The sequence below is a fragment of the Pleuronectes platessa genome, chromosome 5 (assembly GCF_947347685.1).
Source record: "Pleuronectes platessa chromosome 5, fPlePla1.1, whole genome shotgun sequence".
NCBI classification, from domain to species: domain Eukaryota; kingdom Metazoa; phylum Chordata; class Actinopteri; order Pleuronectiformes; family Pleuronectidae; genus Pleuronectes; species Pleuronectes platessa.
In genome coordinates, this window is record NC_070630.1 from 22,902,030 (window position 1) to 22,928,080 (window position 26,051).

The window sequence follows — 26,051 nt, forward strand, 5'->3', positions numbered from 1 at the left end:
TAAGAATGCAGCTAAATGTGCATCCTGCAACATTCATGTTTCATCATGAGACAAAAAAAAAACTCAAGAAAACTATGGATCAACATATTCTTACAAAATTGAAAGAAAAATGTGCCATATGGATTGTTTCATATTAGTATACAGAAAGTGACAAACAGACCCTCTATTCAAGCAGAGATTTATTGGTGCAACACAAGGATTCAAAAACGATGAAAGTGAAAACAAGACAAATTCACATTCAATAAGTTATTATTCATACAGTCTTCTCCAATTGATGAAGATGGATGTTTGTGTTTAATTATAATGATGTTTTTCAACCTTTAAAAAACTCTGGCTGAATGCCCCACAGTAGCACGCACACGTCCTGTGTCTTTGAGCCAATTGTCTGATTCCCTGCCCGCTCCCTAAAGGCCCTGACCTCTGACCCCTGTATCATTGCCAGTGGAGTGAGATCAATGAGATTCACCAAGAAAAGGGATCTTACATCAGCATTGCATGAGCCAGCAGCGTACTGAGGAGGACACTGAGCAGAGCCGCTGAACCATGAGCCCTGTTCCTGATGTTATCATTGGTGGTGGTCAGTCCCTGGCAGTGCCTCAGGTCAGCGCCCACACAGGCAGCGTAGCCCATGGCGTGAGCGATGTAGTTCTGCTCATGGACGCCCTGGAAGAGGTGGGCCATGGGTCCACGGGCGAGCACCGCCACATCCTCTCCACTATGGGTGGCCGACTCGGTGGGCACCGCGGACAGCTGCACGTAGTCCTTGGTTTCTGGAAGACGCGAAAATCACATCATACAATTTTTTCTGTGTTTCTCCAGGAATACAACAATAACATAAGAGTTTTTACATCACATCCAAGCTTTGCCACATAATTCAACAGACTTTAAAGCTGCTATGATCAATATTTTTGATCAACAATGCATCAAAACACAAAATCACATACAAATCATAATGTTGCTCTGTGTTTGCTCAATATGGTAAAAGTCAGATTTGGAATTGATTTGCAATAATCAGATGATATGGCAATGTTTTAATTAGAGCTTGTTGTGCTGCTCCCGGGTGGCAAAAAATAGGTAATGCAGCTTGAACAAAAGTATGACCCAGTATTAGTTGCTAATGCTGATAAAACAAGATCAAATTCCGCAATCAAAGTAAGGATCAAGAGGAACAGTCTGTAATTCACAGTTTTCAGGTCTTACTTTAGCCATTTACAGACATGAATGTCCAGACAGTAGGATCCAGACATTATCCAGAGTCTGCCTTTCACATATGGACAACGCAGCAGGAGATTTTTCTGGTCTGGCAGCCTAATAACAACAGGAAAACCTCCGATGGATGGCATTTGGGTTCATCACTACCAGTGTTGGCCCTTAATGTCAAAAGCTCTTGATTCTTGTCTGTCAGCGCCTCCACATGCATGGCTCCTCCTTTTTATCTTCAGATGTTTGAATTGTTTTTGTTATGATCAGTTTAGTATCTGTCATGTGTTAGAAACAACACGCTGGCTCACTGTGAATCCTCCGGAGATTATCCTGCTGTATTATCACATGGGCTCATTGTGCATAGTTTTAACTCTGGGGCGGACAGGAGAAACTCCACAGAAAGTTCTTACATACAGCAACTCCAGATATGTCAGAATAATATTTGGAGGGGGGCTTAAAGCAGCTTTATTTACATACAACCCATTATGATGTTACCTTAACAGAACTGTCTTTTTTTTTTTGCGTCTTGTAAAAATATTCATGAAAATGAAATCAGAAAAATGTCTGCGAAAGATAAAGTGGAGGTAGTTCTGAGTAAAAATTCGACAGTGTTATGGTTCTAAAAACAGAATTGTGACTTATTGACTGTTGAAAGAATTCTGTAACAGGTCGAAGGGTTTGAATAAGGAAATTCTGTGATATTCTTGTGAGGAAAATGAGGAAACAATGAGTGAATCTTACTGGTGTTGACATTGCGAATATCAGGCCGCGTGCCATTGGTGATTTTGTGTCCAGGTCCGTTGCCGTACATCAGTGTGGTATAAGGCAGCATGTCTCTAGCCCACAGTGGGGATTTACCTGGAGAATGCACAAAGCCAATCACACCTTTTCTTTGAGTTATCACTTCCCTTTTACTGTTGTTTCTCTTTGCTTCTATTTGCTAAACACAGACACACACACACACACACGCAGACACACACACACACACACACACACACACACACACGTAGGGCAGGCCTCTGGATCCCCAGGGGGCTGCAGGAGGTCTAGTGCTTGTTGAGTATCTCAGTGTTTCTCCCCAGATGAGCCATTAGCCTCACGAGTCTCCCCGCTGATGAAGAGCTCAGGGTTTCACAAGCACATTAATCACTGCTGCAACGCTGGGAGGAGGAGGAAGAGGAGGAGGAAGAAGAGGAGGAAGAGAGTAAAATAAGGACAGAAAAGAGAGAGCAGAAAAGTGGAAACTGTAGGAGGTAACACAAATGCATTATCAATATGGCGTCTGAAGGCAGATACTGATCTACTGTATTATGGATGAATGGGTGAATCTTTAATGTGATCATTTTCATACCGAGACATTTTCAGAAAACTACTTCGTACAAGTTTACTGGGTAAAGGTCAGTATTGGACTTACACCTTTATTAAAACCCATGGGCTTTACCAAATTTTTGGTAAATTTGTGTGCATTTCTAAAAAATGTGTTCCTTACAGAGTGCTGCCCCAGAAATCTGCAGAATTTAATCATACGTACCGCCCTCACTTACTCATTCAAAGAATCTGCTGAACCGTGAAAGTGGCTGGATAGACATTTTCCTACAAAACCCATTTGTTGTAGAGATTTGTAATCTTTACCATCATATGGCCAAATTAACTGTGCCTAAAGAGGTTGTCCAAACAGAGAAGGAGGTAGAAGGAGGAGGGGCGGGGGGAAAGCGAGGGACGGAAATAGAGAGAGGCGAGGAACAGAAAGGCTGCTGGCTGTATTTGTTTACACCGGCTGTAATTGCAGGGGAGAGAAAAGAAGAGGAAATGTCAAGCTGCTTGTGGAAGAGAGACACTAAAGCTGGGAGGAAGCTGCCAATGCATGCACACAAAAACACACAAAAACACACAAAGTCACACCCACACATACACGAAATGTCCCCTTGGGTATGGAGGAAAGAAAGAGGAATAAATGGAGATTTTATGCTATGTGGGGAAAGATTGAAAAAACTAAAGTGGGACTAAAGTCTGTTTATATTACCCAGAATGCTTTGTCCTCGAAACGGGTATCCATTGAAGGTAACTGGGTGGGAGTGGTCAGCCATCACTAAGGTGAGTGTTTCGTGCTCTTTGGTGAGTTCGAGGCCCTTGGCAATAGCGTAGTCAAAGGCCACCGCCTCATGGAGCGCCATGTACGCCTGACCAGCGTGGTGAGCCTGGTCGATACGCCCACCTGACCACAGAGGGGGGAGAGGGTTAAAGACCATGACAGGGGAAGTTATGGCTTCCTACACTGTTTGGTACTTTAAGTGACAGAGAGGACTATTGTTTGACCAATTCCCCCAAAATTAAAAAAATATAATAATATAGTTTTGAAAAATATAACTGTGAGTTTAATCAAACCAGATACAACTGATACATTTTTCTAATTTCTCCCGATTTATGAGATATATTTCTCTCCTGGTGTCTGATGATCAGTTATTTAGAAATAAAACATACATAAAGGAAATAATGTTATTCAGTGCGTCACTCAAAAATCATTCTGTAAACACACTTTAGTGAACCTATAGAGCTGGGACCTGAGACTTGGATAAGACTGAATTCACAAAGATAGTGGTTTTACACTTGACTGGGAATTAGCTACAGTGAAATTGAGTATTTGATGCTTGAAGACTTGGGCTGAGGTTTTAAGGAAAAACACCCCAGTCGAATTTTGGGAGGGAAATACGCAAATGAAAGTTGAAAAAAGAAATTGACAGGCAGGCCTTTTATCATTACACACCATGAAGACAAATTTTGTTATTTTTTATAAAAAAAAATATGCAAAAGAAAACTCATCAACAGCTTGACATTTTTTACAGTATTTAGACATGACTAGAAATTTGCTCCTGAAGACCTGTGTCATCACAGATTTGGAATGTTAAGAATACCCTTGGAACTGGTTTGACCTGTTGACTGACAGGTCAAACTAGTTCCTGTTTGAAAGCCTTAACTTTCTCTTGTCACAAATGACCAGGGACTGTAATCTGAAAAGTGACTACAGAGTTGGCTTTGAACTCATGATACAATTAAAAGGTGTCCAAAATAAAACCTCCTGTTGACTTGAAGAGTTATAAGTTTAAGTCAAGTTTAAAACTGGTGCATAGTCTATACATCCAATGCAGGGCCTTTCGAGATCTATTTAAAAATGCATTTCCTTCACATTGTTAGAGTTGAGTAAGCAGCATATTTCATATTGAAGTTACTCTAAAAGATATCTTGAAATAGACATACATTTTGAAAGGGGTCACACAAGTTGTACTCGTTCACATGAACTTTTCTCACTTTAGCAGATTCCTCCAGCACCTGTCCTCTTCCTCCATTTCACTGGAGGGTGAACGAAGCTGTGGTTAATAACTTGTGTTCTCAGTGAGCCGTCAGTGATTGGGTGCACCATATGCCGGCTTCTATTTATACTCTGGCCGGTTATTTTAAAGTCATTGTCAAGACACTGTCACATTACAGAGTCCCCAGGCATCTGCCTCAGACCGAAGGGGAGATGCACGAGGTGGCCGTGTGGAACTAAACACGTCAGCCAACCACACTGCACTAAAACACACACACACACACACACACACACACACACACACACACACACACACACACACACACACACTGCGGCAAACCCATTGAGCTGCATGCAGAATCAACGTCAAGTCAGTGGCCCTACTCTAGGTAACTTGACGTAGTCTGGAGGTTGTTGCTGTGCAGCAGAAACCATGAGGATCGCCTCCAACGACCCCAGTAGAGACATAAAGACACTATTTTATAAGACACTTCTTGGTGTTTTAGCAAAGCCATCACAATTTATTATGTTTATAGCTTTTAGCCGAACCCTAATCTACCAGGGGGGTTATTATCCAATGTTTATTTGATAGATTAATTGATGGTTGTGTGTGGAAGGTGGTTGAAGCTCTTATCCTCACCCTCCACTAGCAGGAAGAAGCCTTTCGGGTTTTTCTTGAGGATGCGGATTGCCTTTTCTGTGGTCTCAACAATGGACGGGTCCATGCTTGGGTCTCTCTCCACCTCGAAGCGCAGGTCCCCGGGTTCGAACAGAGCTGAGGGGGGAGAGAAAGATCAAATAAAGAGGAACCAAAAATACAGCATATCCACTTTATCAGCCCACAGTGGAGGTGCAGCAGAGAGGAGAGTCCCATCCTCCCACCAATATCATTATTTTCAGCACACACTCAGTCCAGAAACTGGATGATGATTGAAGCTGCAGTACTTCTCCCCCGCACCATCACACACCACAAAGAGGTCACTGAGTTCCCTGACAGGATACATCCAACACTTCCTGCAAAGCAACAGTTGATGCAGTTGGCATGCAGCCGATGTAAATGTTGGAGTATTTAGCTGCTATAGAACCAGATGTGAATATTGGACATACAGATTTGTAAGAAGGACACAGAAATAAACATTGACATTAACGGCATGCTCATGCTCAGGCCATTTGTTACAATATCTGCTGGACGTGGAAATAAATATATTTTCCCTTACAAATTTGTCATGATAACAGTGTTTGAGCTAATGTTAAAGTTGAAAAGCTAAATCAAACTTATAAACAAACAAAATGATCTACTGCAACTCAATAGGGAGCAGTTAATCAAGTTTCCCTTTCATGTTTTTCATGTACTTGTATTTCTCAAAACTCAAAACCATGATCACATGGTGTGGAGCACAAACAGAACATACGGGAACAAATCAATGGCACATGGCTGAACAAAGGAAGGACATTCTTTAAAAAAAGCCTCCAGTGTACAAATAACTTCTGGCTTGTCCCAATGTAATAAAAGAAAATGTACTGCATTTTATTTTGGGATTGTTTGCAGAAAATAGTGTGGATGGACATTTACATTTTTCTTCCATGGTGTAATTTTTGTAAATGAATTTGTGTGATTGTTGTTGCTCCTTGAAAACATTATGTAGGTCAGGCACAGTTTGAGGGAAAATGTGAGTAGTGTATTCAAGACTGTGAGTAAACCAAGGACAGTCAATACCTCTCTATTGTAAAGACAAGAATATGAGAAAACTCACCCATGAGGTAGTCGGTGGTTTCAGGGTCGACGGCATCAAAGTCTGTTCTATTCCACACATAGTGAGCTGTCTGCATGAAGCACACAGGATATACACACTTTCACACTGAGTGGGAAGAAGACACACAGTTTTTCTTAGCTGCTCAAGTAACAGTCTACTATTCATTCATCCAACTGACTGCTTTTGTGAATGTAAATTAATGTGTAGACTTTTAAAAATACACATAGTGTCACTGTCAACTTAATTAAAGAGCGTTACACTTTTTACCAGGTGGTGGTCTCACAGATATTTTACTGTATTTCAGATGATAAATGTGGAAATTGTGCTTATTAAGGATGGTAACATATAGAATAGGTTATTTACTTATTTCTGCCACTTTACAGATTGCTGCAATGTACTTGCTTTTCTAGGATTCTCTAAACATATCATCAGTCTGCTCGTTCTCAGTGCTCTTGGGTCTCTGGTGCCCTCAGCAGCAAGTCTGCACATCGACTCCCAGCCAGACAGATGATTTACTGAATTGCCAAACTCTCTCAAAACATAGATTTTAAAACCAGTGCATCTGTCTCTGGGCTACACACAGCCTGCTCACCATGCTAACTCGCTGCTAGCCGACTTGCAGGTCCGTTGAGAGGGTCTGTAGTGAGTGAATCTTTAAAATAAGTTTTAACGACAGTGAAACACTGAGAACCAGTGCAGTGTCCGCTTACGAAGAAAATGTCCTTTGAATGTTATGTGATTTTACACCGTGCTATCTTCCATTACATTATTTTATAATTTTGGAACTTGGCTGAGACCTCTCCTTGAAGCTGATGCTATAACACTGTGGATAAACAGAGCTACCTTCCCAGTTTTCATGCTCTTCCACTCATTGATGAGGTTGCGTCCATCTTTTCTCTTGCCCCTGGAGGTGAAAGCATTGGGATACTCTGGGTCCTTGGTGCCCCTGGGGGTCATGTACTTTCTGCCGCCACCAATGATCACCTGGAAACACAATCACAGACACAAACACACATAATTATGTTCCCTTTAACACGCCTCACACCGAGTGGAATTTCCATCAGACGGATGTGAGGGCAGAGCTTCTTACATCGATGTCTGTGTTATTGAGGAGCTGAGCGGCGATGTCGGTGCAGCCGTCCCTCTTGGCGGCCTCGGGCATGTCAGCGTCGCTGTACCACTTCCTGCTGGCGCTGTGGGCATAGCTGGTGGCTGGGGTGGCATGTTGCACACGTGTGGTTGTCACGATGCCAACAGACTTGCCTACAAGACAAATTTATTTCATGTTTAATGTGCAGCAGCTTTAAATGGGTCTGAGTGTGCAAAACATGACCTCTATGATGTACCAGTCATTTAATCATCTGGGTAAATATTCAGAATACATCATTTAGGATTAAGAGGCATCTCTTTTCCAAGAATCTGACTGATTAGATGAGGCGTTATTTTCCCAAAACTGATTATCAGTAGACCTGCCCTGATAAAGTGACCCCCTCTGGTGATTCCATTTAATACATTTGTGGGGGAATTATCACATTTAACGTGATGCAGTCTCAGATCATCATTCTACTTTCAGAGAAACAATTCCTTGGCTTGTTTTTACTTCTTCAAAAAAATCACAATCATTTTGCACATGGTGGGGCGAGCAAAATGGCTACTTCCCTGTAAAGAAATCATCACAAAAAAAACAGCAAAGACTCATGTGGACTTTGGGATTGCATTTGTTATCTTCAGTGTGTAGGTTGCCAGCTTGGGGGCTGTTGTTTCACACAGCGAAATATATTCCCCATGCCTTGCTTGCAAACAATTCTTTAATGAAATTTCCTGTGTGAGGGTGGGAGTTGTGTTTCTCTGTAGATCTCTTCAGCTCTCGGGGAGTTCACAACTGAAACCGACACCAGTGATAACATGGCCAGGCAGAGCAGCTTGTGATAAGTAAAGGAGTCTTTAAAAGAAAAGCTGGGTGATCTGCCAAAATGCACTGCACCTACAAGCTGAAAGGTTCGGATTTGTCTCTAGGATTTTCAAAGTGTGAAACTTAAAAAGGGCCGGAAGAAGAACCTGACCAGGTCCTGACCAGGAGTGAGATATCCTCAGTCCGAACTCTGAGGATGACTTTATATTCCATGAGGCAAACTGAAGATCGGAGGCAGTAAGTGGAAATTATAATTTCAGTGAAGTAAGTTCATGTGAAGTCAAACATATAGGCTGTGAACAAAAAACCTCTTAATGATAAAGAAAAGAATGGTTCAAGTACTGAGAGTTAATAAAGAAAAAAATACCAAGTGTACTTCCCCAGCTGAGTCCCCCCCCTCCCCCCCCCCCTCAATAAAACACACAATAAACAGGCCAACTGTGAAGGTACACAGGTCGACGCAAAACAACAAACACCATTAGCTGATCAGTTGATTAGTGAACTGACATAAAAGTTATCTGCAACGGTGATATAATCAAATAATAATTTAAAGCAAGGGTTGGTGATCCTCGAGGAGCTACAAAGAGCCGGCTACCCTTTGAAAATACACAACTGATACATCCCACCCCCTCACATCAGCCCTCTTGTCAAAGCTTCTCCCCCAAACACATGTACGTGCTCTGACAACTGTTCGAAGCCAACTTCTTTGTGACTCACTCCCTAACTTCAGACTATTGTCTCTGCACACCAGCCAGTGATTCAGTCCAAATAAAACGATTAGTTGTGTTTATTACAGTCCTCCAAGGCCACAGACACGTTTTTTTATCAGATGACTTTATTTATTTATTGTAATCAGGCAGTCAAGAAGATTTCAACAAATAAGATAAAAGGTGTTTAAGAAACAACTTACCAACCCTGTTTTTAAGTCCAATTAAAATGGTAAAAAATATTATGTGTAGTTCCTTTAGTTAAGTACAGTATCTGAATTGGGGGGTTGGCAACGGTACAAAACTGGGTGGAAATTGCTATTGGTAGAATGGCTGATTTATAACAGAAATGATATTGATAAAAGCAATTTGTTATTAATGTCAAGGTCGAACAAGAATAAACAGTTTAGATACATGAAAGTGTTTAATGACTTTATGATTTGGATCATTAAACCTGGTTTGACAATATTAAACCTTAAGGTTGTTATTCACAATACCGACGAGGCCACTTTCAAAGTCTAACAGCCTGTGTGAAACAGCCTCCTTGATTTTATTAATCAGGTCATTAAAACCACATTATTTCAAATCAAGGAATATTTTAATACAAAGACTTCTCCAGACATTAAAGGTTCACTGTTTTTATTCTGTGTGTTTTGTCATAAGGCAGCAATTTCCTGTATCCAATACAAGTTTCTCCCAAGGGAGACAAACAGAGTAACCTTGAACCTTGAACATCATAGAACTAGCGCTCAGTGGGAAACCAGCATTTACAGTAAACTGGTTCCTCTCATTTCGCCTGTATGAGAACATGACAGAATTATCATAATAATGAATAATGCACAGAGCAGCTGGATGAAGGATGAGAGATCATTACTCAGAGCGATGCATCTTTTAGAGTTATTACTGTATATATCCAAAATCTGAAGAACTGATAAATAAGGTTAAATATAAGTCACTTTCCATTGCTAAACATTTGGCAGGTTGTTAATCCAGACACTTTGGCTCTGACTAGAAAAATCACTTTGTCCCTCAAATCAGTCAGTCAGTCAGTCAGTCAGTCAGTCTGTCAGTTAATCAGTCGTTCTGTCAGTCTGTCAGTCTGTCAGTGACAGTGATCATTGGCACAGGCTGGTCAGATAACGTGGTAATGATGATTGTGAAGAGTTTGTGATGATACATTTCATAATGTTGTCATCTACATCTCTTTATTTATTTGTCAGATATCAGGATACTCACTAATCAGCTACACTCTTTACCCCAGAAACTCCCAAAACTGTGTTGTGGACTCAACCACTTCACCCACTTTCCCTTTAACTCTAATCTTTTAACAGCCAGTTGGGAAAGTGAGGACTGGACCGAATGTTCCCATCTCAGTTCTATGATTGATGGTCCTCACAAATATATAAATACAAACACACACACACACACACACACACACACACACACACACACACACACACACACACACACACACACACACAAACACAAACACACACACACAGCTGGTGTCAATCTCTGGAGCTGAGCTAGGGTCAGGGCCATGGCACTGTGCGTATGTGTGTGTATTATGAGATATCCACGACTGTTGATAATAGAGGAACACGATAAGAGTGATTTTTCTGTGCACGATGTTATCCTGCAGTGTGCGAGCGGCTGCAGACTGCTGTCACTTTTTCCAAATTTAATAGCTGTTACTATTCGTAAAATAAAGATTAGTAACAGCTTCATGTTAATGCCACATCAATCATTAATCGAAAATGTGTCTTCGGTTTGAAAAGGTCTTGTCTTTAATAGTATCCCTGAAATACTCTACAAGAAACAAAGGTTATCAATATTATAGGATTATCATTGTGACTCAAACGTCACTATTTCAAATCAGAGGCGTGGGAATGAGTCATGCTCTCCACTCTCTTGCTCTTTTGACTCTAGCACACTCTTTTATTTGTTTGTTTAAACACTCTTTAATATTGTCCGGTGTTATCCTTACCTGCATCTTTGGCCCACTTTAGAATGGACGTGACCTCGTTGCCCTTCTGAGTCCTGCAGGCTCCGTTGCGAGCTGCTGCGTTCACTCCTAAGGTGTTCAGGTTGGTTTTCACTCCACACAGATACGCTGTGGCTGTAGCTGCACTGTCTGGAATCTGGAAGTCCACACTATAGGTCTGCACACACACACACACACACACACACACGAACACAAGTATGAGTTGAATACTGTTGGAAAAAATACACTTAAACATTAATGAAAGTGTGGGAAGTAGCTCCTCCTCCGAACAATCATAGGGGAAAAGAATAAAGAGAGAATATAATAAGAAACTAGAAAATGAGGCGTAAGGCACTGTAATCTATCAGGTAAATGGAACAACAATAATGAACTGCAAATTAATCTTTTAAATATCTGCTTACATTTTAACATTAATTGTATTTCAATACACAGCTCTTTAAGTAACATGGGACACATTCAGTTCATGGTTTGAGGGGAGCAGGTGTCTTGTCAGACCAGAGTTTAAGCTTATCACTGTGACTTGACCAAATGACAAGTCTGTGAGTGTACCCATGGGAGACTTCTACAAACATGCAGTGGGTTAATGTCTTTGATGATATTAATGAATGGATATGAAAGCACTTCTACTTGGGAAGTACAGTACATTGTGTACAAGTGCCTGGTTCTGTGTCAATTCATTCTTCGAATGTTTGTGTATATGTGTGTGTGTGTGTGTGTGTGTGTGTGTGTGTGTGTGTGTGTGTGTGTGTGTGTGTGTGTGTGTGTGTGAGAGTGTGTGTGTGTGTGTGTGTACTTTAGCCAATCCCACGCTGGGGAAGGTGTCCATGGTCATCACAGTCTCCTCTCCTGTCTGGTTCTGCAGCTGTCCCTTGAGGATACGAGCCGCTGTGTAAGTTGTGATTCCCATCCCTGAGGCACAGACATAAATTAACAAGGGGAAGGAAGCAGTGGGGACAGGTGGCAAAATTAGGGTCAGGCAATTCCTGACTCTGATTGTCTTACCTCCTCCGCCAAGCAAGGCTGTCTGGTTTTAATATTGTGAGGAAGAGGATGTGTTGTGTAACTTACCATCTCCGAGAAAGAGCAGGATGTTTCTAGCAACGTTGGTGTTGAGCTTCCTGTCCAAAGCTGATTGCAACGTCTTCCGTGCCTGTGACCTCCAGAACTCTGGATTCTCCTCCTCAACTATAGGCACATACACAAATCCCACTGGTGTGAGTCCATAAAATAAGAAGGTATTGGTTGTATCGCTATGAATTGTCTTCATATGTTGTTATTTTAAATATTAAATAGTCAAATCTAATTTCGAAGGAGGATTTGCCTGAGCAACTGGAATGGCATTCAGTAGAGCACCAACGTTTCACACAGTCATAGATATCAGTTCTCTGAGTGTGCCTGGTTTTCCTCATCAAGATCCATGAATTATTCCTTGTTAAAAATGTTGAAAAATACCCTATCTCATATTTTAAAGAAACAGAGAATAAATTCCCAGACCCACCCCTCAACGAAGCTTCTTGGTAATCTGTCGAGTCTTTTTTGTGTAACCCTGCAAACTATCAAACCAACAAACCGACACACAAATGGCCAGGGGTGAAGACATAACAGTTTTAAGGCTGGTGGTTTGATCCCCATCTCTCCTATTCTGTGTGCTAAATTGTCCTTGGGCAAAATAGTGACCCCAAAATTGCTCGGCTGTCCTGCATGATAGAGAAAGTGCTGCATGTGGATGCTTGGTATGAATGTGTGTGTGAATGGGTTAATGGAAAAACTGTACTGTGAAGCGCTTTGAGTTGTTGTCAAGACTAGAAAAGTTCCATTTTAAAACAAACCATTTACCATTTTCAGAATCACATGAGGTATCTCACCACATATGAAACATTTGACTTATAAGAAACTTAAAGGTCCAATGTGGAAGATTTTTGTGGAAGATCTATTGGCAGAAAATAAATATAAAACAATCCTAGTGATGGTTTCACTAGGATTGTTCCATCTAAATTTTATGAATTATTGTTTTCTTTACCCCAGAATGAGCCCTTTATTGATAAGTACTTTGTATTTACTTCAGGAGTGGGTCCTCTCTACGGAGGCTGCCACGTTTTTTTACAGTAGCCCAAACTGGACAAACTTAACACCTTTTGAGTTTTTATGACAACTGAAGGCAACCACAGGTTCTCTATCAGTAGAGGATGAGATGAGGGGTATTCAGCTGCAAAATGCAACTTCACCACTAGATGTCACTAAATTATACACACTGAACCTTTAAAGCAAGAACGTGACAAATTCAGAGAATCAAAGAGATGTTCTATATATCACATAGTCATCAGTGTGAGTAGAACTAGTAACCTTGCAGAGCGCCCTTTGCTCAGGCCTAAGGGGACCAGAGTGTATTTATTATCATATTTGTTTGTATCAGCATCTGTCCTATACACATGCTTCCTCATCTACTACAGTGTAGTTGTATATTTTAATGCAGTGCTCTACTAACAAGCAGTAAGTGCTGACAGCAGCCAGTTACACAACTATACGAGTACTGAGTCTGCTTAAAAGTTGTGAAACCCCTCAAAAAACCAGTGGGTAGGCAAGTGAAGAAAAAATGATTAAATGAGTTCAAAGGATGTAAAGAAAGGTGGAAGCTGAGGATCAATGTGAAGAGTAGGAGACAAAGTAATGAGGGCGAAAGACAAAGCACAAAGAGATGGAAAGCTCAAGTTTCAAAACAGGTCATAGAAGAATAGAAAAGAAGGTGAGCAACATACATCAATATCAACGTTATCAGGCCAATGTGAAACCCAAATGTGCTAGATTGTTTGAAAGCAAGAGAAACAAGTACAGGAAGATGAAATGAGATTGAATTAGTTGTTGATATTGAAGTGTTGAGGTGTTAGCACTGGAAGTGTAAAAAACATCGGGTGTGAAGAAGTAAAGCTGAACAAGCGTTTCAGAGGCGGGCATCAGAGGTTTACAGTCCAGTGTAGTCACTTGACGAGAAATGAGAAAATGCGGCGGAAATGAATGCTGCTGTGTAACCACTGAAATCAGTTGAAATGAAAGCAGCTAAACTGTTGTTTTTTTTAACGTGCAAGTTGAAGCCTGAAGAGGTGGCTCACTGTCAGCGGATGAAATGTAAGATCTGAAAGTTGTGAATAATGTTTGTGTTTCAGTGAGTTTAAGCTAATATGGATTAAGAGAAATAATTATATACATCAATAGCATCTGGACAGAAGCATAAATGCTGAATGAGCAGAACTCTTTTTGTTTCCCTTAAGTTTCCGGAAGAAAGTAGAAGATGGAACCTCAGAAGTATTACCCAAAACAAGGAGCTAAAGAAAAAGAACTAAATAAAGATGAAAGTATACGCTTTAGAGCTAGCTCACCATATGACAGATAAAAGTCTCTTTTTTTTCCCCTTACCTTTGGCCCAGGATGATGCGAATGCCACCAGCAGTAAAAGAGCCAAAATGGCCCCTTTTGTCGACTCCATGGCCAAGTTCGAGCTGGAGATGAGCTCCTCTGTCCTTCCTAACAATCAGCTCCTCGACTGAAGTAATGCTCGTCTCCAATCGCACCAGCTGCCAATCATTTTAATGGGATGTCATAAAAGCATAATGGTCCTATAGGCCTTTGGCAAATTTATGACCAGTTGCTGAAAAAACTTGTCTCGTGTTTGGGTTAGAGCTGAAACTAGGTTGAAAAAGGGATATAAATACACGAGGGTGGCTAAATAACTGGAAGAGTAAATAGAGCTGAGATTTGTCTACTTCATTTAATAAGTGGTATTTGACAAATAATTAAAATCTGAGAAATTAATTATTAACAGGAGTTAAGCTTTACAGATAGCCTTTCATGATAGTGTTTGTTTAGAGCATTATTTATGACACTGAGCGAGAGAGCTAGAAAAGGCAGTGAACGTACCGAATGGAAAGAGTGAGTGTGTTTTTGTGATTCCTAATCATAATCGGCCTGTATCTGTCAGATAATGCAGTGGGAGATAACGTTATGTAAGCCACAAAGACAGAGTCCACCGGGACTGAGCTGAATGGCACAAACACACACAGCCGTCTATTTTCCAATGAGCACATGGGCCAGAGAAGAGCGTTTGCATCAGCAGTCACGTTTTTGTTTGATCGCTCGTCCTAAATGTCCCCATCACTGTCAGAGTGGAGAGAACGTAACACGGCAACTGACGTGTTCTACTGGTTATTTAACAGCTACCATGCGTCATGCCATCAATGGGACATTTATTAGAGCTAATTTGATCACCTAATGTTCCCAATGAGTCGAGTGATTAGCCTTGCAAATGTGGACAGGCCATAGATGACAAGGACTGTGGTAATTCATATGCATGAAATATGTAAATGAGGTTAAACACCATGAATTTGCTGGGGATGAAAGAGAATTATAGCGTAGCCCTTATTTTCACCATACTGTATATAAAAGCAAATACACCCACTAAAAGGAATAAATATATAAGTATGCTTGTGTTTGGGCACAGGGATGTCATCCTCCACAGCGTGATATCAGATATCAAAGTTAAAAAAAGTGGCACACCATGAAAGCAGTGAACTTCTTTGTAGCGTGACATTTTATTAAATTATAATTGCTGATGTGTTACAGCCACAAGCCTTCCACCCAGAAGACACAACAGTCAGACGTTTACCAACAGAATGTATTGCTGGTTTCCATTTCTATTGTAATCCATTGGTTTAAAATTGAACAAGCACAGGAAGCCCCGCATTACACAGGGCATCAAAAAATTGAGATAGACTCTTAATGGTCCTCTCCACGGAAATCTTTAGTAAAAGGCGAAAGATTTATGCGATCTGAAGAGAACCAAGAGCAGATACTCACACACGGGTTGAATCACGAGTCAGACTCTCCGTCTAGACCTTCTCTGTTATGGTTCAAGTTTGAAGGACACATCTGAAACATCACGTAAATAAACTGAAACATACAGTGTTTATAATATATGGCGAGCAGACCTCCGCATTTTTTGTAGAAGTATACATTTGATTTAATACAACTTTGGTTTTGCAAACGCTATGCATGATGGGAAAATGTGGTGCAACCTTTATTTTCTTAGTTTATACCATATGAGGTTGGGTCTTTTCTTTTATTGTATATAACCTCCTTAGTATTTAGTCCCACAGTTTCCTGTGAAGAACAGTTTGAGGCTCTAAGACGAAATTAATTTCAATTTTACAGTTACATGTTTAGCAGTTTTTCTTTACGCAAGTTTCACGTTGGTGACAGAAGTTTACTAACAGAACGTATTGATGATTTCCACTGCTATTGTGATCCATTGGTTTTAAATTGAACAAGAACAGGAAGCCCCGCATTACACAGGGCATCAAAAAATTGAGATAGACTCTTAATGGTCCTCTCCACGGGAATCTTTAGTAAAAGGCGAAAGATTTATGCGATCTGAAGAGAACCAAGAGCAGATACTCCACCATGGTTTGAATCACGATACTAATTCTCCGTCTAGACCTTCTCTGTTATGGTTCAAGTTTGAAGGACACATCTGAAACATCGCGTAAATAAACTGAAACATACAGTGTTTATAATATATGGCGAGCAGACCTCCGCATTTTTTGTAGAAGTATACATTTGATTTAATACAACTTTGGTTTTGCAAATGCTATGCATGATGGGAAAATGTGTGCCAACCTGTATATTCTTAGTTTATACCAGAGGTCTTCAACAGGGGGTCCGCGACCGCTAGGGGGTCCGCGGAGGTACTGCAGGGGGGTCGCGAAATGTTTGGTTGATTAGAATTTTTTTAATATAAAAAAAAAAAAAAGATTTATTTTCTAACCAAGTTTTTCCCACAAATTTAAATGTCTTTAAATACACATTAACATGCATCCGACATATTGAGAGGCTGATTTGACCCTCTGCCGGACAACCTCCATCGTCATCAGGGTCAGACATCTAAAGGCCGAATTATAGTCGGGTTGCACGCAAGACACGCAACACGCCCCTTTCGTGCCCTCTGTGGGCTTGCATGCGTCCGCCAATTTTTCTAACTACACGACAAAGCGACGTGAGCCTCACGCAGCCCGCAAGGCTTGTGATTGGTCTGCTTACTACATCCCGTCCGGAGTCTAGCTTCCGGTTTCATGCCCCACAATACACGGAAATCACGGAAGATTTAGAAGAACGAATATGGACCAAATAGAAGAGCACTTTGCAGAAGAGATCCGAAAGTATGACCACTTGTATAACCCGTCACTGACTGGCCGATTTGTCCGCCAGAAATAGGCTATGAGGAGCCAGAGTGGTGATGTAAATAAACAGTCGACGAAGAAGAAGACGTCTCTTCTTTGTGTGTTTTGTCTTTGAAAAAAAAAACGTTACTCCGCCTAGGGTTCTGGCGGTGAATTGCGTTGCAACACGCGCAGCACGTTAGAGAAGTATAAACCAAAACGAGTCCGTCGATGCAGCTGCGTGGCCTTCCGCGGTTGCAGTCGCAGGACTATAATTCAGCCTTCACTGATGTGGGAGTATGTGTGTCATCCAGAGATGGCTTGAGGATTCACTGTCTCTTCTACATGTATGTTTAAAATAAAAACATGAATCTGTGAATTACTTTAAAAGCTCAGTGTTGTATGCAAGATGTATGTTTATAAATGGCAGTGGCATGGCCAACCTGTACCTAGCACATGTTTAAATTAAAAACATGAATATATGAGCCTGTGTTATATTTGAATAGCTTAGTATTGAATGCACAATAACAGGGTAGCTATGTTTGTATATGGCACTAGGCCCAGCTTAATATAAAACACAATTTTATACAATTTATATAGTAGGGGGTCCCTGCTCCATCTCTCCACCAGTTTTTGCGTCCTTGGCCTGAAAAACGTTGAAGACCCCTGGTTTATACCATATGAGGTTGGGTCTTTACTTTTATTGTTTGTAACCTCCTTAGTATTTAGTCCCACGGTTTGCTTCTAAGAAAAGTTTGAGGCTCTAAGATGAGAAGAATTTCAATTTTACAGTTACATGATGAATCAGTTTTTCTTAATGCAAGTATCACGTTGGTGACAGAAGTTTACTAACAGAATGTATTGATGATTTCCACTTCTATTTTAATCCATACGTTTTAAATTGAACAAAAACAGGAAGCCCCGCATTACACAGGGCATCAAAAAATTGAGATAGACTCTTAATGGTCCTCTCCACGGAAATCTTTAGTAAAAGGCGAAAGATTTATGCGATCTGAAGAGAACCAAGAGCAGATACTCACACACGGGTTGAATCACGAGTCAGACTCTCCGTCTAGACCTTCTCTGTTATGGTTCAAGTTTGAAGGACACATCTGAAACATCGCGTAAATAAACTGAAACATACAGTGTTTATAATATATGGCGAGCAGACCTCCGCATTTTTTGTAGAAGTATACATTTGATTTAATACAACTTTGGTTTTGCAAACGCTATGCATGATGGGAAAATGTGGGGCAACCTGTATTTTCTTAGTTTATACCATATGAGGTTGGGTCTTTACTTTTATTGTATGTAACTTCCTTAGTATTTAGTCCCACGGTTTCCTGTGAAGAATGGTTTGAGTCTCTAAGACAAAATTAATGAATGAAATTCAATTTTAAAGTTACATGATGAATCAGTTTTCCTTAATGCAAGTATCACGTTGGTATTAGAAGTTTACTAAGAGACAGCATTGATGATTTCCAGTTCTATTGTAATCCATTGGTTTTAAATTGAACAAGCACAGGAAGCCCCGCATTACACAGGGCATCAAAAAATTGAGATAGACTCTTAATGGTCCTCTCCACGGAAATCTTTAGTAAAAGGCGAAAGATTTATGCGATCTGAAGAGAACCAAGAGCAGATACTCACACACGGGTTGAATCACGAGTCACACTCTCCGTCTAGACCTTCTTTGTTATGGTTCAAGTTTGAAGGACACATCTGAAACATCGCGTAAAAAAACTGAAACATACAGTGTTTATAATATATGGCGAGCAGACCTCCGCATTTTTTGTAGATGTATACATTTGATTTAATACAACTTTGGTTGGGCAAACGCTATGCATGATGGGAAAATATGGGCCAACCTGTATTTTCTTAGTTTATACCATATGAGGTTGGGTCTTTACTTTTATTGTATGTAACTTCCTTAGTATTTAGTCCCACGGTTTCCTGTGAAGAATGGTTTGAGTCTCTAAGACAAAATTAATGAATGAAATTCAATTTTAAAGTTACATGATGAATCAGTTTTCCTTAATGCAAGTATCACGTTGGTATTAAAAGTTTACTAAGAGAAAGCATTGATGATTTCCAGTTCTACTGTAATCCATTGGTTTTAAATTGAACACGCACAGGAAGCCCCGCATTACACAGGGCATCAAAAAATTGAGATAGACTCTTAATGGTCCTCTCCACGGAAATCTTTAGTAAAAGGCGAAAGATTTATGCGATCTGAAGAGAACCAAGAGCAGATACTCACACACGGGTTGAATCACGACTCCGACTCTCCGTCTAGACCTTCTTTGTTATGGTTCAAGTTTGAAGGACACATCTGAAACATCGCGTAAAAAACTGAAACATACAGTGTTTATAATATGTGGCGAGCAGACCTCCGCATTTTTTGTAGATGTATACATTTGATTTATAACAACTTTGGTTTTTTTTAAACGCTTTGCATGATGGGAAAATAGTGACGGCGGCCGCGCCTCTACTTTTTGAAACTTTACCGTTTCTTTGACTTTTCTAGAAAACTCAATTTCTTATCGATGTAAGAGTTACGTTGACGATCGAACAAAACAAGGAGGTGAAATGTTTCTGTTGTTTTTAGAAATAGCACATTTGTACTCTTCACATTTAAAGTTGTGCGACTGCGCATTACAAGCTCGGAAGACTAAAGGTGTCAAGAGGACAATCGTCTTTTGCTCAGCTGGGAGGACATCTTTGTTGTTTTTAGGAGTTTTTGGGCATCAAGCTGATTTTGTGCTTAGTGCTCGTGTCTTCAGGATTCTAATGAACGAGCAGTCCTCAGTGATTCAACAAAACATTACGGTTATTGTAATAAAAACGATTTTGGGAGCGGGGGGGGGGGGGCAGTCAAATAAAAGCATAGTGGTCAGACTGAGGAGGACACAGCCTAGAAATCCTCTAGTGACATGAACTACAATATGTCTAAATAAATGTAATCATGTTATATTGCATTTATTATTAATACCACTCTACAGTGAGCTGTATATTCTGCACATTGTATAATGAGTGGGAAGCCTGTTGCATTCAATTGAGAAAAACTGCTCAGTTTTTCTGGATAATGCCTAGATCCCCCAAAAATCTCTCATTTTATCTTATCTTATCTCTGCACATAAAACAAATAAAGTTTACAAATTGAGATTAACCAAAATGCTTCATAGAAATACATTTTGGACTGATAGTCACCACTTAAAGAACCACAAACCACACAAAAACACAAATTCCATTTCTGAACACAGCCAATAACCAAAGTATAAATGATCATAAATTACATGCTGATCTATTGTATAAGGAGTAATAGCGATATTTAACCCAAAAGGATTTCATCAAGGCTATTGCAGTGGCCATGTTTGTGTTTTATTAATTTACCTTTAATAAAGAACTTAGTGTTACCTTTTAAGAAAACGTGGGATTTACAAATAAATGTGACCTTGAACAGTCTCTGTCTCCCTCACACACAAACGTCAGGCAGCTGCAGAGCTCTGTGAAAGTGGAGTGTGACAGCTGAATGGGTTGGTGTGGTACTCCACTGTGTGGTGAGTGGAACTGGCTGGCATGTTGTCAATGATGCTGGTGAAGGGACCACACTCTGCGTCCTCACTGGTGTGGATCCGTGCGGCTGGCAGGATGGCAGACTGTGGCACACACCCGCTGCCATCTGCCACGGAGATATGATTTGTGATGATACTGCATGAGGTCATTACACACATGGCAGTGTGTTTGTGTGCAAATTGCAATTTCCTGTGGGAATAAATGGGTCATGGCAGCAATTAGGGAAAAAGGAAAAGGGTCAAACATTGTTAAGAGACGATAGAAAGGAGAAAAGAATTATAGGTAAATATGAAAAATGAGAATTATGATAAAACTAATGATTGTTTGACATTTCAGGAGATAACCTGAGGATTAGCTGAGAGCACTGATCACACCCTCATGTCTGTATGCTAAATATGACGATAACACCAGCAAGTTTTTTGCTTAGCATTAAATCTGGAAACAAGGAGAAACAGCAAATTTACTAATTTGCAAATTTTTATCTGAGCCTATGTGTACATCTGTGTGTGTGTGTGTTTGTGTGTGTGTGTGTGTGTGTGTGTATGTGTGTGTGTTTGTGTGTGTGTGAGTGTGTGTGTGTAGTGTCAAGTGCTGAGGGATTTAGTTCTGCTTTGCTGTGGATCCTCAGTGCAGCAAGGTGTTGTTGTTTTTATCACATTTCAGCCTAAATCCCCCCGTATCTCTGAAAATAGCTTTCAGTGAGGTTACGGGTGTGTGATGGTGTGGAGAGGTCAAAGCAATCAAGTGGTCATTGAAACACTCCACAGTCGGTGGATTGGTCTTGCATCTGCAGACGCTTTCAGGCTCAGACCGCTCTCTGCAGATGCTCTGATGGCTAATACCTAAGGTGCTATATGTGAGTTTTCTCTGGCACCAAACGTGGTTTCACAGCTGTAGCGGCTGGTTGTGATGGCATTTGGATGATCTTGAGGAAGGCCAGCCTCACAATATGTATTTAACTGTTTATATAAGACTTTAATTGACAGAGTAGTGCTGATTAAGGAATTAAGTTACATGTACAATTTTACACACACAAAAAAAGTCCAATTCCAACATAGGTTTTCTGTTTTCTGTTTTAAGAAGAGTTTACAAGACACTGAGAATGTCTTTTAAAGTCGTTGGATCACTGTGCACTTAACGCTACCAGACGCATTGTCTTGTGATCATTGTTAATACTTACATTACATTTACATTTCATTTAGCTGATGCTTTTATCCAAAGCGACTTCCAATAAGTGCATTCAACCATGAGGGTACAAACCCAGAACAGCAAGAATCAAGAAAGTACAATTACCTCAAAGAAGCCAAACCACAAAGTGCAATAAGTAAGTGCCACTTAAATCGTTGTAACTTTCTTTAGTGTTTTTAATTCCTGAAATTGGTTTTACAGACAAGCACAGATGTGTTTTCAAGAAGAAAGCCATTGGATCAAAATAATAATAATACTTATTACTTATAATGACTGTATCGCTTAAAACAAATGTCTGTCTGAGGATGTGTGCAAAGTGCCGTTAACATTTAACTACTAAACTGAATAATGGTCATAAATATACCGTGCAATGGCGCCCTCTAGTGTAAATTGGAGAGTGACTCCTGAGGCTCAACCCTGGTGAGTGTTCATCCCAAACAAGACTGTAGAAACCTATGAGGAGGTTTTAGCAGCAGTGAAGGTGTTAACGTTCTACAAAGGAATATTTTCAATTGATTTGAATTTAAATGCTGGTATTAATATTTTAGTATCACTCTATCTATAATTTTAGGTATATAAAATAAATGTATAAGTCAGTATTGTATGAATAACTACAGTCATCATGCAATATTATGAAATATAAAAAAGATGAAAATACCATCTCATTTATATATTTTATATAATAATATGTAATAACAATAATTATGTAGTAGTTACAGTAATTGTACTATTTTATAGTGACATGTGTAATATATATATTTATTTTTCATCACAATGAACAAATAAAGATGAAATCCTGCAAACTCTTCAAATCCTCGACAGACGTGCAGAGAGGGGTGCTGTGCAAATCACTTCAATTCCAACAGCACGAAGTAAGGGGGAGATACACAGCACTGAGGAAATGGGTTTTAAAAGATTTTACATCAGGGTTTAAAGGGGGTTCCTGCAATATTTATATCAACGATCACGCAGATGTTCAAATGTCAGGTTAACTAGAAATCTGAATTTCCTCTCACACCATCTGAGCTGAGTCACTTTCATCTGCATTAGATCCGTGCCCAATTGTCATTACAATACATTTCCAGCTTGTAGCAGACTCATACCTGCAAATTCGTCGGATCGTTAATCCAAATTTGTCAAAGAACACAAAAACATGCGAGTGCTGTAAAGTAGGAATGCAGTGTCAGAGAGCTGTCTGAGGATTTTCTCTCTGTAGAATCTGAACAGACTGAACTGTATCACGCCTGTGTGGCTGCTTAGCTAATAACAAAGGCCCGCGCAAATATGCTTTCGAAGGATTACATGGAAAAATAAATTATAGCTGCACCAGTGACGCAACCGTATGAAAATGTCACCTGAACATTGGCTCCAGCTGATAGTGATACAGTGAAAGCGAGGTAAAGATAAGGTGATTCCCTCCCTGGACATGTCAGCAGGGCCGAGGCAGTTTAAAATGAAGGCCTGACTCTGACTATAAGGTTACACAGAGGTTGGATTACAGCCGACAAAGCGTGAAGTGCTTCTGAACAGAGAGCGCCCGAGTTCTGGGGTTTGGCTAAAAAGAGAATATGTTGAGTGGAAGATGTGGGCTGCCCAACAGAGCTCTGAGGTGATCAAAAATAAGTTGCCGTCTGAAATGTGAAAATGTTGGAAAGATGCAGTGGTAGGTGCTTTTCTTTTGTGCGGCAAAATTCTGCTGAGAACACACTCTTTTGGTCCAGGAGGCATTTTGGAGCCCTGCACATCCATGCTTTCTATTTCTGGCTGGTGTCGGCGGCTGAGAGCCAGAGAGTAAAGCCCACTCCCCTCACCTCCCCCAGCACGGACGTTACAGTCTGGAGACTTGAACTTGCAACCTTCTGCCTCTTTAGCACAGGTATATATACAGCAGGAGCTCACTCCCAGAGCACCCTGGAGACACAGGGCAGCCTTTTGTTTCCTGTGTTGCTGCTACAGAGTGTAGTTCTGTTTACAGAGGCTCCACAGGGCCTGACCTGCATCGTGCACGTTGAGGAAACTGGAGCATCCAGAGGGAACAAAGGATATTCACTACCTTTCCTTTCCCAGCTCTAATTCGGACAGAAGTGTGAGTGCATGGCCGGTCTGGTTGGCACAACACTGATGCAGTACCTAGGTCCTTCAGATTTAGACATCATCTAATTTTGTTGTCAATACATCTGTTCTTGTCATGTCAACAAACCAGAGTTCAAAGGATATTGAATTGTCCTAATAGAGGGAATCTATTGATCAATTTATCTATTTATTAGGTTTTTTGACATTAACTATATTTTGAATCCATGGTTTTTCATATTTTTAGGGATGGATCCAGGAGTGGGACCAGGGTGGCACTGACCCCTGGCTGAAATCTGATTGGCCCCTGAAGTGCTCCTGTCCTGTCAGTAGTCTTTTTTTGATAAACTATTCACTTATAAACAATACTATCAATAAATATAACAGTTTTGTCTAAGTTTTTATTGTGCTTGTACTGTGAATCATTTTAATTAAATACTCAATGGTGTGTGGCTTTGCTCAAAGTAAAAGAGCGAACACTAAAAAAGGAATGACTTTAATGCGAACCTCACTGGAATTGTACATGGATGCTGGACATACATTGGCCCCTCTATGGACCCTGGTTTTTGTGTGTCTATGAACACAATATCTCAGGCTGACAGAGGGTATTTCAGACCTCAAATCTGCACACCCAATACTACATGCAGGAGTCAACAGATGAGTCCTGACCACATTGGGACATTCAGCTTCCCTCTGCTACCTTCATGGCTAAAGTTGGATGTACTTGAAATTTGTCACCGAAATTCACTTTCACTCAAGGACGAACAGATTGGTGAAAGGCCAACGGGCACTGTGACCTCACATAACATCTTTGGCCACAACTCATTCGTTGTAATACAATTTTGCCTGAATGTCTACAAGGGAAAATTATGACATTTCTATTCAAAAGGTCAAAGGTATCATAATGTTCTGTAAAAACCCTCATTATTGACAGAGGGTGAGAGTGTGACCATACGAGCTGGAGCCTGACACACGACAGAGATGAACAACTGTGAGTTAAACAGGGACAGCTGGTAGCACCATGTTAGCACTGAGGAGCAGCTGATGAGTGGAATAGAAATGACATGTCCACCTGTATACAGTGCCTTGCATAAGTATTCACCCCCCTTGGACTTTTTCCCATTATGTACTGTTACTAACTGGAATTCAAATAGATTTAAATAAACTTTTTCCCGTTTGATCAACAAAACATGCATAGTACTTTGGAGGTGCAAAATAAATTTTATTGTGACACAAACAATAATGAGAACAAAAAAGTTGACATCTGTTGGGTGCATAAGTATTCACCCCCCTGTGTCAATACTTGGTAGAACCCCCTTTCGCTGCAATTACAGCTGCAAGTCTTTTGGGGTATGTCTCTACCAGCTTTGCACATCTAGAGATGGAAAGGTTTGTCCATTCTTCTTGGCAAAAAAGATGAAGCTCAGTCAGATTGGATGGAGACCGTCTGTGAACCGCAATCTTCAAGTCTTGCCATAGATTCTCTATTGGATTGAGGTCTGGGCTTTGACTGGGCCATTTTAAGACATTAACATTCTTTAATCCAAACCATTCCTTTGTAGCTCTGGCTGTATGTTTAGGGTCATTGTCCTGCTGGAAGATGAACCTCCGCCCCAGTCTCAAGTCTTTTGCAGACTGCATCAGATTTTCTTCAAGGATTTCCCTGTATTTGGCTCCATCCATCTTTCCCTCTATTCTGACCAGTTTCCCTGTACCTGCTGAAGAGAAGCATCCCCACAGCATGATGCTACCACCACCATGTTTCACTGTTGGGATGGTGTGCTCAGGGTGATGGGCAGTGTTGGGTTTTCACCACACATAGCGTTTTGCATTGAGGCCAAAAAGTTCAATTTTGGTCTCATCTGACCAGAGCACCTTCTTCCACATGTTTGCTGTGTCTCCCACATGGCTTCTGGCAAACTCCAAACGGGATTTTTTATGGATCCCTTTCAACAATGGCTTTCTTCTTGCCACTCTTCCATAAAGGCCAGATTTGTGGAGTAGACGACTAATAGTTGTCCTGTGGACAGATTCTCCCACCTCAGCTGTGGATCTCTGCAACTCCTCCAGAGTAACCATGGGCCTCCTGGTTGCTTCTCTGATTCATTTTCTCCTTGTCCGAC

At 40.6% G+C, this 26,051-nt stretch overlaps 1 protein-coding gene and 5 non-coding genes across 6 annotated transcripts; all 6 read right to left on the reverse strand.

Moving 5' to 3' along the window:
* Positions 1–367: 367 nt before the first annotated feature.
* alp3 (alkaline phosphatase 3) lies at positions 368–14,369 on the reverse strand. Its single transcript, XM_053422906.1, has 11 exons — positions 14,300–14,369; positions 11,957–12,073; positions 11,682–11,797; positions 10,871–11,045; positions 7,355–7,527; positions 7,108–7,248; positions 6,265–6,334; positions 5,151–5,285; positions 3,227–3,418; positions 1,945–2,061; positions 368–770 (listed from the first exon to the last, which is right to left on the reverse strand). Exons 1-11 carry the CDS (start codon positions 14,367–14,369, stop codon positions 481–483), a joined length of 1,596 nt encoding a protein of 531 aa, XP_053278881.1. The 3' UTR covers positions 368–480.
* A 1,244-nt stretch (positions 14,370–15,613) lies between these two features.
* Positions 15,614–15,728, reverse strand: LOC128440992 (U5 spliceosomal RNA). Its single transcript, XR_008338691.1, has one exon. It is a non-coding gene; the product is annotated as a U5 spliceosomal RNA (small nuclear RNA).
* A 486-nt stretch (positions 15,729–16,214) lies between these two features.
* Positions 16,215–16,329, reverse strand: LOC128440998 (U5 spliceosomal RNA). The gene has a single exon (XR_008338696.1). It is a non-coding gene; the product is annotated as a U5 spliceosomal RNA (small nuclear RNA).
* A 1,682-nt stretch (positions 16,330–18,011) lies between these two features.
* LOC128440993 (U5 spliceosomal RNA) lies at positions 18,012–18,126 on the reverse strand. The gene has a single exon (XR_008338692.1). It is a non-coding gene; the product is annotated as a U5 spliceosomal RNA (small nuclear RNA).
* Positions 18,127–18,621: 495 nt separating this feature from the next.
* Positions 18,622–18,736, reverse strand: LOC128440994 (U5 spliceosomal RNA). Its single transcript, XR_008338693.1, has one exon. It is a non-coding gene; the product is annotated as a U5 spliceosomal RNA (small nuclear RNA).
* Positions 18,737–19,231: 495 nt separating this feature from the next.
* On the reverse strand, positions 19,232–19,346 carry LOC128440995 (U5 spliceosomal RNA). Its single transcript, XR_008338694.1, has one exon. It is a non-coding gene; the product is annotated as a U5 spliceosomal RNA (small nuclear RNA).
* Between the last annotated feature and the right edge of the window lie 6,705 nt (positions 19,347–26,051).